At 40.4% G+C, this 14,047-nt stretch overlaps 1 protein-coding gene across 1 annotated transcript; it reads right to left on the reverse strand.

The window, feature by feature from the left end:
- Positions 1-2,380: 2,380 nt before the first annotated feature.
- XG (Xg glycoprotein (Xg blood group)) lies at positions 2,381-13,679 on the reverse strand. The gene is made up of 9 exons (XM_009489582.2): positions 13,670-13,679; positions 12,692-12,733; positions 12,298-12,354; positions 8,361-8,396; positions 5,732-5,797; positions 4,679-4,735; positions 3,976-4,017; positions 3,575-3,694; positions 2,381-2,397 (listed from the first exon to the last, which is right to left on the reverse strand). The coding sequence occupies exons 1-9, from the start codon at positions 13,677-13,679 to the stop codon at positions 2,381-2,383; spliced, it is 447 nt and encodes a 148-aa protein (XP_009487857.2).
- Between the last annotated feature and the right edge of the window lie 368 nt (positions 13,680-14,047).

Genomic DNA, 14,047 nt, shown 5'->3' on the forward strand with positions numbered 1-14,047 from the left:
CCTCCAGATTTAAATACGTTAGAGCTTCCCTACATAATCGCCCAATTATCTGAAATAATTATTATTACAATAATTGATCTTTTTTATCATCGTCATCACAGTTAAAAGGGAAATTAACACTGAAAAGTGTGCCTGCACACCAGTATATTGGTTGTATGTTGATGTAAATAGACCGAAGAGCTTCAGAGGGTTAAACACTAGGGTGGGCAGGGTTTACCAATTGAGGTTCATGGGGTTTGCTCGAATCCTCCATAATGAATTATGCTTTTTGGCTAATTATATTAACACAAGTAAGAAATTCTTCTGAAAATACTATGAGCAAATGTAAATAAATTGTTTTAATATTTCAAAAGCAAAAATGTTAATAATGCATATAGGTCCTTCTCTGGACACTGCTTCTGAAAAAAAAAAAAAAAAAAGATTCTTACACTGTTTTCTTTTTTCCCCTAAAGTCTTTAATTTGAAGCATTTCTTTCTCTTCCCTAGCAGGACATAGATGAATTTGTGTATAAAAGGTATCAGCCCTCATATGTCCCGGAAAGTAACAAACAAAACAAACAAAATTCAGATCACCTTCAATAAAACATAGTATGTGTTTATTGAAAATTTTCAAGAGAAAGAAGCAAAGTGTATTTTCATTATTAAACAAACAACCGAAGTGGTAACCACAAAACACTTTAACATTTCATTAATCAAAACTTTATGTCTACCTGGCAAAATATATATCAATCTGTTTTAACTATTAACATGGAAAATTAATATTTTTAAAGAAATATCAAGTGTCCTTGAAAACTATATTAAAAACATATTATCATTCGTAAGTCAAATCTGATAGCCACAAAGGTGCTCATTCGTTTGTGTGTTGTCAAGATGTTTCCGTATTTAAACTGGTGTACATTATTGTTTCTTACTTTCAGGATCAAAATAAAGATTATGGTAATCTCCTCAGCAACTGATATATATCCATTTCAAATATAATTTAGGTAGAATAGTATTTTATTTTATGAAAATACTATTTTTTCAGATTATGTCTTTCAACAATTTAATAAACAGAAAATCATGTTTACCTCCATCTACATGGAATTTCAGTAAGAAAAAGCATGCTTCACTTATAAGATGAAGATAAAAACACAGATTTCCTCTGTGCTTTAAAGAGTTAGCTAAAATGGCTGTACTACAGGTTTATGGCAGTAAACTACTAGTTTTGCCAGCTTTCATCTGCATTTTGTTCATTTGCTAGTATTTTAATTCAGTTAGCTAAATGAAGGCAGGGAGACTGGAAAAGTATTAGTTTTTGTTGATAGATTTGTCTACATACGGACATTTGTTAGCACAGCAAGGCTGATCAGGAACAAGGGCAAAAGATGAAACAGCCTTGCTAGCAAAACCGTATCAACCATACCTCCGCATATGTTTATATGCTTAAAAGCTGGTGTGACATAGATTTTATAGAACAAGGTGTCACAGACGTTCTAAATGATTCTGAAAACTTTGTACCTATTTTCCCTTTCCAGAAATTATGAATAATATGGTTCTTAAAAAAATGAGCCTGCCAGATTAATGCCTTTAAAGAGTCCTAGAGCAGGACCTAAGTTTTTAAGAAGAGAACCAAATTTACATCAAATTCCAGTTCCCAAGAAGAGCTAAACACCATTTCAGTAATAAATAAATAAATACATAAATGAAATCAGCATGTATTCCTTTCATTTTTATTTTTTTTTAACAGCGGTTTGTCAATGTACATATTCTTTTCATACTGTATTTTAAAATTAAGAATGAATTTTCCATCTGCAGCTCCTTTCACTTTGCTAGAATTCAGACATAAATACAAAGTAAAGGCATTAAAATTTGTAATCCTTTATGCAACTTCAAGTTTTCCTTAAACATTACAGACAATACAGAAATATACTAAAGAAGCCCAACATATATGAATGGAAATGGCAATTTCCTTATTCATATTCTATCATCAGAAGGATTAAGTATTTTGGCTAATTTTGAAAACAGGAAAAAAAAAATTGTTCGGTGACTCAAATGCTCACAAACCAAAATTTTTCCATTTTTAGCTTATATTAAACTTGATTTCTTTGTTGTTTAAAATAACTTCTGAATCAAAATGTGAATCCAACCTCTATGAATGCAGGTCGGATCGTTCAATACCATCCGCAGACGTTTTAAACACATCTTTGGTGACGTAAAGCTCAAGGTGCAAGAACAACGTCAGGTAAAGGAGAGCAGGACTGCAATGTCTCAACAAAGCATTCAGTAGAGGAAGATTTTCTTTTGTCAGAATGGTAAAGTAGAAAAAAGTTGACGGATCTGTGGGCTGAACGTCACCAACCAAAGGAGCCTGTGATGAGAGGGCAACTCTTCTTTCAGCGATTTACACTGTAGCTCCACCTGAAAAATGAAGATTGAGCGTTCAGCATTTCCACCACGGATGCCCTTTGCCAGCTCGTCTGGGCTTTTTTTTGCTCCATCCCTTTTGAGGCAGCAGGTGGGAACCTCCTATCCCCAGAGACGCGTAGACAACGTTCCCCGTTTGCCTCACTCCCCATTTTCAGAGGACAGCAGGATCACTGACCTGATGCTTTAGTTACACCCCGGCCATAGAAACAGAGGAAAATGAGCGACTGTCAGACCCTGAGGGCACAAACAGCCTTCACGGCCCTGACTGGCCTCCCCCAGGGCATCCGGGGCCGTGCTCCGGCTGGATCCCCGCTGTGTAACCCTGCCCGCGCCTTCCCCCGGCGCCCGGCCAGCAGCAGCCATCCCGGAGCCCGCTATGGCAGCCCCGGGCCGAGGCTTTCTGAAGCGCCAGGGGATCCCAGATCTCTCAGAAATGCCTGTGAAGCTTCTCCACACACCTGCGTTTCGCTCATGTCTTAGTTGTTAGTCCCATTATGGAACAAATTACACAAATTAGGGGTTTAAATTGACCTCTGTGGCAGCTAAGGGCCAGGGCCAGGCTGTTCCCGAAGAGCCAGGAGCCGAGGGCAGCCGCAGGGGAGCCCGAGCCGTCGCCTCCCCAGCAGCACAGAGGGGCAGGGATGGCGAATGGGCCCCGTGGCTGGGCCAGCCATCATCAGATGAAGAACAGGCAACCAGCCCGGCCCAAGGCCAAGCCAGGAAACCCAGGCAGCCATCCGGGCTCCCGGCCGGGGCAGACGTGCCAGGGACGTGGCGCAGGCCGGGGCAGGAGGCCCACCCAGGCCAGAGCTGAAATGGGGGCCCTGGCCAGAGGGTACATGGGGATGCCCCAGGCGAGGCTGATCTGGTTTCCACACAGCGGGCCACGACAGTCAGTCACCTCTGTGGTGGCAGAGACCTCACATCATGTAATTTCCTTCATAAAGTGATGTGCATCCATCTCCTGGGCATGTTATGGCTTTCTGTACTCCTTGATGAAGAACATTAATTACCAGTATCTCTTATAGACCAGTGAGGTTCTTTAGGACGAGATTTTCCAATGCCCTCACCACTGACCTATTTCTGCGCCCACTGAAATTGTTTGTAAAATTCCCATCTGCTCCAGTGCTAAATCAACTTGGAAAGCTGGAAACCGATTCGGTCTTACCATGTGGTTTGAAACAAAGTCTCTTGTTCTTATAAGCGGAATAGGCTGCTATCGATCCAACAACTAATATTACAAAAGCAGAAATTATAGGAGATGTAACTCCAGCTATTAATCCTGAATCTGTGGAAAAAGAGAGACATTTTTTTCAGAGGCACTGAAATGGTTGGACTTAAGCATATTCTCTGCTAAGGTGTGCTTTTGTCAAACTATGAGATTGTTTGGTAAAACATTGGAAATTCATTAAACAGAATTAAGCAGAAGACTAGAAATTTTGTTACGTTACAGCTGGTGTGAAAAGAGTGTCTTAAAGCCTAATTTAGTGTATGTACTACTTTTATAAGGCTAACATTTTCTTACTATTTTATGATGATCAGAAAAAAATTCTAGAATAAATTATTTACCTGTGTTTCCTCCTCCATGATTGAAATGATGGTCCTCTTCTCCTGGAATAGAGGGTAAAGTTTCATCAAGAAATGTTTTTCATCTTGTTTTGAGAACAAAGTCTTTACTCAGCAAAGTGTGATTTTGTACAGAAGATGAAAGGGGGCGGCTCTGCAGGGCTGTGAGAGAGGAGCTCCCTTTCCAGTCCTGACTGACAGCTGCGCTGGCTGGAGGAATAACTGTCCATCCTCCTGACACTTCATTTTTGGAGAAGAATATTATCTTCTAAAGCACGGATAACGTTTAGGAGTCTTCGTCAAGCTCATTTCACATGGAGCGGGAGGCCAGTATATTCTGGCTATTCTCTACTGCCAATCAGATGATTTATTAATAACTTAAGTCAAGATCATAGGCCCAGTGCATCTACTTTCAGTTCTCAGCAGAAGCCCCTTGCTTTGGGACTGTCCTAGCTGAATTCAGAGGAATTAATCCTGCAAGGTTCTGGCATGTGCCAGAACGCTACAAAATGTTTAGGAATACGTGTCAAGTTTGAGCTTCAGGCTCAAAGCCATGGTTTGTGGAGAAGGATAACTGATCTAAATAAAAATAGCAGAGTCTCGTCCTATACCTTCAGCGACAAACAGATTACCACTAAAGCAAAACCAGCCAGCTCCGAGTAACAAGTATTAGGGAGAAGCTGCGAGGAGAATTGGCAAATACTACCTGTTATGTGTGGTGGTAAAGGCTTCCCATCAAGAAGATCTGAGTCATCAAAACCTCCTGCAAGATAAAGATTAGGATTTCTGTAGCAAAATTATCTGAACAATGGTAACCTCTTCAGCTCCCTTGTCCAGTCTTTTTGTAATGTACTAGGGAGGGGTGAGGGCCCTTGAAATCCCAGCTTCGACACAGCAGATGGGTCAGTTGTCTTGCACTGAATGGTCACCTATTCAAATTCACCTGGAAGCTGCAGTACTAAAACTGTTGGTGTCTACTCATTCTGCATCTGTTTTGGCATCTGTGGGATGTGTGCGCTTGAGCTCTCGGTAGCACAAATCCATATATAATATTCCCTGCTCACTGCAGGGGGTTTGGGCTAGGTGACCTCTAAAGGTCCCTTCCAACCCAAAGCATTCTATGATTCTATGGTAATATGGACATCTCAAATCCCAGCAGTTCCTGGAGCAGGAATTCAGTGGGTCCTTTCCAGGAAAGACTCCAGAAGGACTCCAGAAGAACATGTCCGCAGCTCACCACTACAATCATACCACAAGTAAATACGGGATACATGGTGGTAGCTAGGATAGATGTGCCACTTCCACTTTTATTTAAGTGGGTGTCTGGGACCACACTCCAAAGCAATACAGGCTTACATCCATCTCCCCAGTCCCACCTGTTGTATGCCCCAGGCCCATCTCAGATGCACATCTCAGTATGGGTTTGAACACAGGCTTATCCACACCCTGTGGCTAGAGGTCAAATTTGAACCCTAGCAAGGTTCAGTGTATATATACCCCAAACGGAAAGGCAAACAAGATGAGTGTTAGTCTTATGTCACTGTCCCACATTTTGGGCAGACAGAAAAGCTTTATGGTACCAACACTAAAACTCAGAAAAATCTTTCCAAACACTGGGTCAGGAACAGTGATTACAAAAGGGAGATGGAAGGAAGGGATGATAAAAACTTTTAATAAAGAAATAAGAGAGTATACTGTCCAAAATATCTGGTTTGAATAGTTCATAGTGCTAGATTTTCTTAGGAGAAAACATTCTTACCAGAATTACTATGGCTTCCTGGTCGTGGTGGAAGAGGTGGGTATAAAGGTTTTCTTGGCACGTCACCTATTGATAATTAATATTGTTAGATGGTTGGACAGGCAAAACTGAGAGCTGTAAATAAAGAGTATGATAACCTGAGATCTTATACCTGTTTCTAATCTGTCCTCTGTTGAATTAAGAAAAGGACCTTGTCACTAGTTAAAAAGTCTCAAGCACTCTATCAACAAATAGCTAGCTACTAAAACTAATTAGAAAGTGAAAAGGGAATATTTTCAAAATTACAATGAGAGAAGAATTCACAAAAATGTTGAAGGAAAACATTTCATGTATTTCTGGCAAGTGCTAACATTGCTTAGTGCTGACAGCTGGGAAGCACAGTGTGTTACTGTAGGTGTCAGTGGTGCAGTTATGCAGAGCCAACAGAGAACGTGTTCTGGGCCGGGCAGGAGGCAACAGGTTACCTCTGTGCCACCAGCAGGTATTACTAAGATCCATCTAACAGATGCTGAGTTCATCTAACGCGTGATCAATTTTCTGCTCTTGAACAGTGCAAAATGAACTCAGACTTCAGCTTTTTTGTTTAGGACTTTGTGCTGGTATTTGGTCTTAATTTTTGCCAAAGTATTGGGAAAAGATGCATTGCATAGAGCAGGAGACCTGAAGACTAATAGCATTTTCCAAACTGTACATGCAGTGCTGGAGTAGCAAGAGCTGACTTGGGTCAAAACCTGCCAAAGTTAATGCCCAGGGCTGTTGCTCTGTGTATACAGAGTAGGTCCCCTCTTGCCGTTCTTTCTCCAACCGTTTCAGTCGCATATTTAACCATTCTCATAGTCAGGCAGTGAATTTAGCTCTGAATTAATCAAAGTTAGGTCACAGAAATAAATACCAATTTCCCTCTCTCTCTTTAATCCTTCTTTCACCTTCCAGACACCCTTTTATCATGTTTTCTTCTTACCTAGCTGCTAAATATAATGCTTCTGTTTGTGAGTAATGATTAGGTTCTGATTCAGCAAATAATTTAGATATATGCTTCAGGCATAAACTTTGGACAAGTTTAGTGTACTGCAGTCAGTGGATTTTAGGTAGAGTCTTAAAGCTTTGCTGAATCAGACCTTGCCCAATTAATTCGATTCAACAGAAGAGACTTGTTCTGTTCCGAAGCTCTGTGTAACAAACTAAGACTCACTGTGGCACAAAAGTAGAAAACTACCGATCCCGTTATTAATTTCTGTTATGATGCTGCTCTTATTCAGTCTTCTCTAAGCATAAGAAGATATATTCTGTGGCATAGCTAGTGAAATAATGTCTTCAGAACTATCAATAATGAGGTACGTATCATTAATTCCATTATACCATGTATGAATGTCAATTAAGAACCCGAACTGAAAATGGAACAAAGAAACAAAAACTGAGGGAAACATCATTTGCCATTCTCTGAATGAAAAGGTGGGGTTTAGTGAAGATACTTAGGCTATTCATTAATAATTTAATCAACATACTAAACCCATCCTCTCATAAAAGTACTCATTAAAAAACTTGCAGACATGAAACAATTAGTACAGGCAGGAAGAAATAACACTATAAACATAGGAATTATAAACAAAATTAGATTCAGCTTTATAAAGTGTGGACTAACATGTCATTCAAACACAGGCATGAAATGCCACAGGGGAACCTGGAAATGCGGAAAGCCCTGGAAACAGGAAAGAACAATGCAAGACTGAAACATGAGTAAACCAGACCACTGTGACTGGAGTCATAATTCAGAGGTTCTGTGCAATGGGCTGAGAAGTAATTTTTCTTTTGTGTAGCCTTGATTCAAGTGGAATTTTAAGCTTTGATTCAATACTTCTTGCACTTTAGATAATTCCAGTGTGCAAGAACCTTTCTAGAGTAAATCACACCCTTGGTATATACCTCCAAACATGCTAAACAAAATGTGGTGCAAAAATTCCCGAAGTCAAGGGTTTCGTATGTCTACACAGCTCAGCACAGTACGGTGAATACTTTCTGGGTCAGGTCTGGTTGGTTGTTATAGAAATACTTGGAAGTTATAGCAGGTTACAACAGCTGGACTGCTTCAAGCCTAAGCTATGTTGTATCCATCAGTGCTCATCTCTGAAACGTTCCTTCCTGCATTTCTGATTTGGGAGCCGCAGAGCTACAACAAGCTCACGCCTCTCTCTACCCACTGTTACCCCTGATTCCTAACCTTAGGCAGACTCATTTTTGGTAGCTGTAGAAAGTACTGCCATCACCTGTTGTCTTCAGCCTTCTGCCAGAGGCCACCCCCCGAGCCATCACGGCTGAATGGGCAGTACCTCCCGCGCCAGCCACGACTGTGGTGGCCTGGCCTGGCCATGGGAACCGCAGCTGACTTAGTTCACGCAGCTGGGCCAGCCTGCAAGCTCCTATAGCTGGCAACCAGGCACAGCCCATCCTGCTGGCCCGCTCTGCCGGATGGCCTCTGGCAAAAGGGCTGCACGTACATGAGTTGTAACGACTCCCATTACTACAGTTCCTCCTACAGTCTTGAAATCTCTCTTCACAAATTAGGCAGACTTCAGAAAAAGACTACGAAAACCCCCAACCATTATATTTGAGAAAAGAAGAGAGTACTCACCGCCACCAAGAGCATCTCCTAAATGCAGATCATTGTCTAAAAAGGAAAAGGAGGAAGATGTAGAGACGTGAGTTACACACAATTCTTGAGGGCAGTGAGATGTTAGTTTTAGTAGAAAATGTACAAGTGAATGTTTGACAAGCAACTTTTTCAGGTCAGTCCCACAAATTCAAAGAAGGTGTTACGCTTTTCTTGAAAACTCGTATAGAATTTAATATTTGCCCACACAATAATTGACAAATGATACAGTATTTTCTACTCAAAATAGGAAAGATTTATTCCTGCTTTAAATAAGCTCAGAATAAATCTCATAATGCAATCAAGATCAATAATATATAGTATCAATATTATATGTATTAATAAGATCAATAATATGTAATGAATATAATAGCTGTAATATATTTGCAAGTACATAAATAAAATTAGCTATATTAAGATACTAAAATATATCTATTTTTTTAAATAGACTTATTTATTAACATTTATGTCTGTGGTTAAAACTGGTATATGCATATTTGGCTCAAGTGTAATTTGTTGAACTGCAAAAACTGAATACTCGTTTCAAGAACAAATACTGGGAAGTAATAAACCTACCTAGAGAGAGAGAATTGAATCAACTCATTTATGTAAGGGTCGTGGTGACATAAAAATTTTTGCTTCAAGCAATCATACGTGCCTGTCTGAGGTTGGGTGACAGTCTGTTTTTCTTTGGCTGAGCTATAAAGGTTTTAAAATATACTTAAATGTCTGCATGTGGAGGTTATGCTGTGAATCAACAGGCTATTGCCATTGCCCCGGCACTGTACACATCTCGCTGTACATGAGATGGAATTGTCCTTCCAATAAACAATTTGTCAATGAGCTGCAGATGCATAAACAAGAGGAACTCCATTTCCGATGTGCAGGTATATGAGTACGTGGGTGATATTTTAGGGTGTGTATGGAATGACGGTGAGCTCTGAAAGGTCATTGAGTAATAGGCAGAAATACATTAAATGCATGTCATAACTCCAAGGATCCCTTTCTTGCTCCTTATAAATGCAGACTGCTGGAATGAATCAGAAGGGACAGCAAAATCTTCCTCAATTTTGATACCGATGCTTATTGCCACGGAAAATTAGATAGACACTCAATTAAATATATTTTTTTTCATTATAATTGTGTCAGAATTCCTGAAACCCAGGAAAATCCATCCAAATGCATCACCGTGCAGAAGTCTGCCTTCATGTTTTCTTTATATCCAGAGGGAGTGGAGAGCTGCTTTTGCACAGTATCTAGTCTCGTTTGTGCAACAACTCAGAAATGCTTTGATGTCACCAGGAAAATCTGGCAGGAAAATAATCAAATTCATGACTCGGTTTGTTCTTGTCAAGCCAGGTGTTGATCCTATCTGTGTCTGGCCAGCAGAGTTGCATTTCAAAAATACCTTTATGTGTCAAATACTAACACTGTAAGAAGCAACAAATTGCAAACTGGATTCAATTTATTACTGAGATGAAGAATTCAGGTAAAATGCAGGGTTGCACTCTGGAGGGTTCATGCAGAGATTTGTTGCAGAAATACTAAGGTTGATATGAATGAAATATAAATGGACATGAATGTGTCTGTAGGGACCAGAAGAAACAGCAGAGCAAAGGGTTGAAAGAACAGACAATAAAGGTCACTGTTCCCAGCAGTAAAATTGAGGAATGTGTTGTTTCTGTCAAAACCAGCAGGCCTGCGCTCCGATAAGATGACAGCACAGATGACTTGTCAGCGGAGGAAAAGCAGAAGAGCGCTCTAAAGCCAAAGGTTGCAGCATGTCACCTATTCCATTACTTTTCCTGTTTGCCCACCCAGAAGACAGACTGTAGACATCGCCTGTGTACCCCAAACAAGCAAAACCAGACAGTGGGCAGCAACCTAGCCTAGGCTTCAGAGACACTGAAGTAAGCAAGATTATGAGACAAAGGACCTCTCCGTAACAGCTGATGACTCCTAAAGGGTATAAAAGAACTGTATATAAATTAGCTTGTCATTTCTGATCAAGAAGAACCACAGAGACAGGATAAGGACTTGTCCCGTGTGGCACATGATGCTCGCCAGACCCCCTGAGCGCACACATCTGGGCGCTCATGAGTATGTGGGTTTGAGTGTATGGCTGAATTAAATCAATGGCAGGATGAATGTGAGTGGGTAAAATCAACTTATTTAGAAATTTTGTAAATAAACATCACCCTCTCTTTCCATTAAGTTTTGTGTTGATCTTTGTTACACTAGATGGGAGGTGCCTACAGGAGAGCTTCGACTCAGGCAGAGGCTTCTATGTGGGAAGTGATGCCCAGAGGACATGGCCTGTACAGTAATTGGCCCCAGCTCAACCAAAATCATCATCTCAGCCAGCCTCATTTCTCAACGATACTTGGCTGAATGAGACATAGAGGAAACCCTGAGGTTAAGATGAAGCATCAGGCAGATGCTAGGACATACTTTTGTATCATCTTTCTGCACAGGTTTCCAAATCCAGTAATTGATTTTTAACACTGTTTGTTTGGGGTTTTTTTTTAAATTAGTTTTAAATGCTTTTAAACTCCCTGCAATCCTCTTCACTGCTGAAAGAGATTCCAAAATGGTCTGGAAAACATGGAGTTCTTCATTCCCAAGAACTAGTGAAGTTGGTTCAGGTAGGGCAGATAATCATCTGAGGGTCATCTCTCTAACAGATTTAGAAGTCCCTAAAACTCAAATGCCTTTCACCTGACTGAGGCAGCTTCACTGTAGATTGGCATCCCTAGGTTACCTTTAAACACGACTGCGGACAGAGTCTTTTAGGGCATGATTCAAGTAACCTACTTAAAATGTCTATATTAGGATGAGAACAAATCCACATTTAGAGTGATGCAAACCATTCCTTGACATGCTGATTTCTCTCCACGGACTTTAAAGGAAGTCAGGACAGTTAGCTAAGTAGAAGGCAGTGGCTTAGCAGTACTTTACAACAGACACTTCTATCTAGGCCAAACACAGATTTTCTTTGCAAAATGAAGTGGGAAGGAAGAATGCAACCGTTACAGGATTTAGTAGCTACCACATTTGCAAAACGCCGCCTTGTTTGTTCGAAGAGCAAGCCAGAGAATTGTGTGGAAAATGTAACTGCTTTCATGTGCCTAAAGACTTGTTGCAATGTTTATCCAGAAAAAGACTGTAAGTTGTTGTGTGGGCTAATGTTATCCAGCATTTCCCGATTCAAGCGTTTTGTTTGATAGCCAGAAATTTCTTTCATTCTAGTTTAGTTGAAAAATCTCTATGTTATCATAAAATGTTCTATCATAAATGCATGCGTGGTTTTGTTGTTGTTTGGGGTTTGGGCTTTTTCAGCAGTGAGTGTTCACTAGAAATTGTAATTTGTCATCCTCAGGACTACAGCTAAAACCCTAAAACCTTTTGGATCTCTCCACTGTTCAGAGCCTTTTTCCCTTTCAGACACAGGTTTTTGTAGCAATCAATACTAGATAATATTAAGTAAATACACAGGGAGAAGAAAGAGTACCCAAATTCCTTCTGATTCTTTTCCAAGCCTGTTATGAAGCATCATGAATATTTATGCTAAAACAAAAGATAATGGAAAAAAAAGTAGAAGAACAGTCACCCATTTTTAGCAACAGTTACCCATGGTTATACTCTCCAGGGAGTTCAATGCAGGCTGGAAAAGCGTGAAGAAGATCTTCAGGAAATAAAATGCCATCAGTGGCTAGTCATGCTCTAACGCCTTACAGGAAGCAGTAAAGACATGTAATTGGTAATTGTCCAAAAAACACTTACTTTACATACAGAAGACAACCAGTATTCACACAGATTATCTCAGTTAGGGTACATTAGCAAATATGATCAAGAATCTCATGGGAGACAGTTTCTACATATCTAAAATCAGTTATGACCCGTTGGCTTCATTACTCACTCAGCACAGGCCTTGTCGGTCTTCTGATCACTGTAGGCTTCCTGGTTATTATGTCATCTGTGGGACACAGTGACATACCAGTAAACAACAAGAGCTTAAACCTTCTCAGCTTATCAGAAGAAGGTATCTGCAGATCTAGAGAGCCTCATTCAATAAATCTTTACATATCATGACAGAAGCTAAAACTGAAGGGGTATGTTTTCAAAGCCATTATTTTTTTGCTTTGAAGAAAATTTTAATTTTATGACAGAAACATTGAAATCTAACATTTCCCAGTTCTGTCTATCTTTAAATTAAGTACTAGCCACTTCATATTCCAGTCCTCAAGGAAAAGGACTTAAGATTTATAATTGGGTCTAAATGCCAGTAAAATAAGGATAGGAGATTTACTTACCTGGGTGATCAAGAGCATCGGCTAAATCAAAATCATGTTGACCTAGAAGGAAGGTGACAGAAGGAAAGAGACTAAGTCAGTGGGCAGGTTTCCATGACCTCCAGGTCCAAGGGCTCTGGACAGAGCCAGAACACCAGTAAGAGGCAAAAGAAAAACCCATCCAAACAGCAGCAGGCGCAGAGCAAGCTGTCAGCTGTTGTCCCTGTGCCGTGCAGTCCTGAGTGACCATGCGAGGTGGGCTCATTTAATTCAAAGAAGCTATTCATTCAGGTCGTGCAAAGAGGAACTGCTCTCTCACGTTATCCATATACAGCCGCTGTGCAGACATGTTTGAAGAACACTGGTTGCCTGTTACAGGGCACAAGAGCTATTGCCAGGAGACAGCTGAAAGTAGCATTCAGCAGTGTACTTGCAAACCAGAATCATTAGGTGAGAACTTTTAATATCTTCATTATTGCTTTGCTAGCTCAGCTTCAGAGAGCAGCTTTACTGGCAAGCCTGCCTTGTGATCACTTGTAACATGAATCAAGTTTTTTTTTAATTCTTCCTGTAACATGTGCCAGCAGTAAATGATATAAAAGATGTGTTTACCTAATTTAGTTTCCACTGTGCCTTAAAAAATCTGAAAGGGGAGAAGAGAACCCCTCCTGTTCTGTGCTAGGTGACAATGATGTCATTAAATGTCACAGCAGGGCAATTAGCATCCTGACCTTTGAAGTTAGCAGGTAAATAAAATGGGAAAATGTTTAAAATGTATAAACTGAAGCATACGACTTCCAACTGAACACACACAGTTATTCATGTGAGTTTTACTTTTCACTCTCTACAATCTGCCACTTTCCTTTTAATACACAGCCTTCATGACACACTTCTTTGCAGAGTATGTATCCATTAGTTTTCATCCAGACTGAAACGTCACCGCCCTTGTGTTTGCACACCAAATACAAGATCAGCCTGCACAAACCCGCAAAAACTCACGACGTGCCATGGCTTCCCTAAGCAGAAATGTTTTACTGTGCTCTGTCGAGTAAGCCTCTTAATCTGCATCCATTTATTATTCTGTCTAGAAGGCTTAATACCTAACTCTTTGATGAAGTGTTTTTCTTGGTAAGTCTTGAACACTTCACAGCAAGAAAGGCATCATTGTTCAAGTGGGGAAACTGAGGAACAGAGAGGGGCTGTCAGAGGTTCTCCAGCGCGATGGCGCTCTGAGTTCAGCTCAGCCCTCTCTTCTCAACAGGTGCTGTCCGTCTTCATGGCATTCTTCACATTAATTACTGTTCCTGAATAATAGCTCCTGCCTGTGTCAAAGAGCTCCTGGAAAGATTAACTATCAGTGGTAAAACACTGTGCGAT

The sequence above is a fragment of the Pelecanus crispus genome, chromosome 1 (genome assembly GCF_030463565.1).
Source record: "Pelecanus crispus isolate bPelCri1 chromosome 1, bPelCri1.pri, whole genome shotgun sequence".
Lineage (NCBI taxonomy): Eukaryota > Metazoa > Chordata > Aves > Pelecaniformes > Pelecanidae > Pelecanus > Pelecanus crispus.

Coding starts and splice junctions, on each gene's coding strand:
- XG (XM_009489582.2), bottom strand. Junction 5,798..8,360: donor AGGAGATGCTCTTGGTGGCG/GTGAGTACTCTC, acceptor AATTATCAATAG/GTGACGTGCCAAGAAAACCT. Junction 4,736..5,731: donor AGGAAGCCATAGTAATTCTG/GTAAGAATGTTT, acceptor TTTATCTTGCAG/GAGGTTTTGATGACTCAGAT.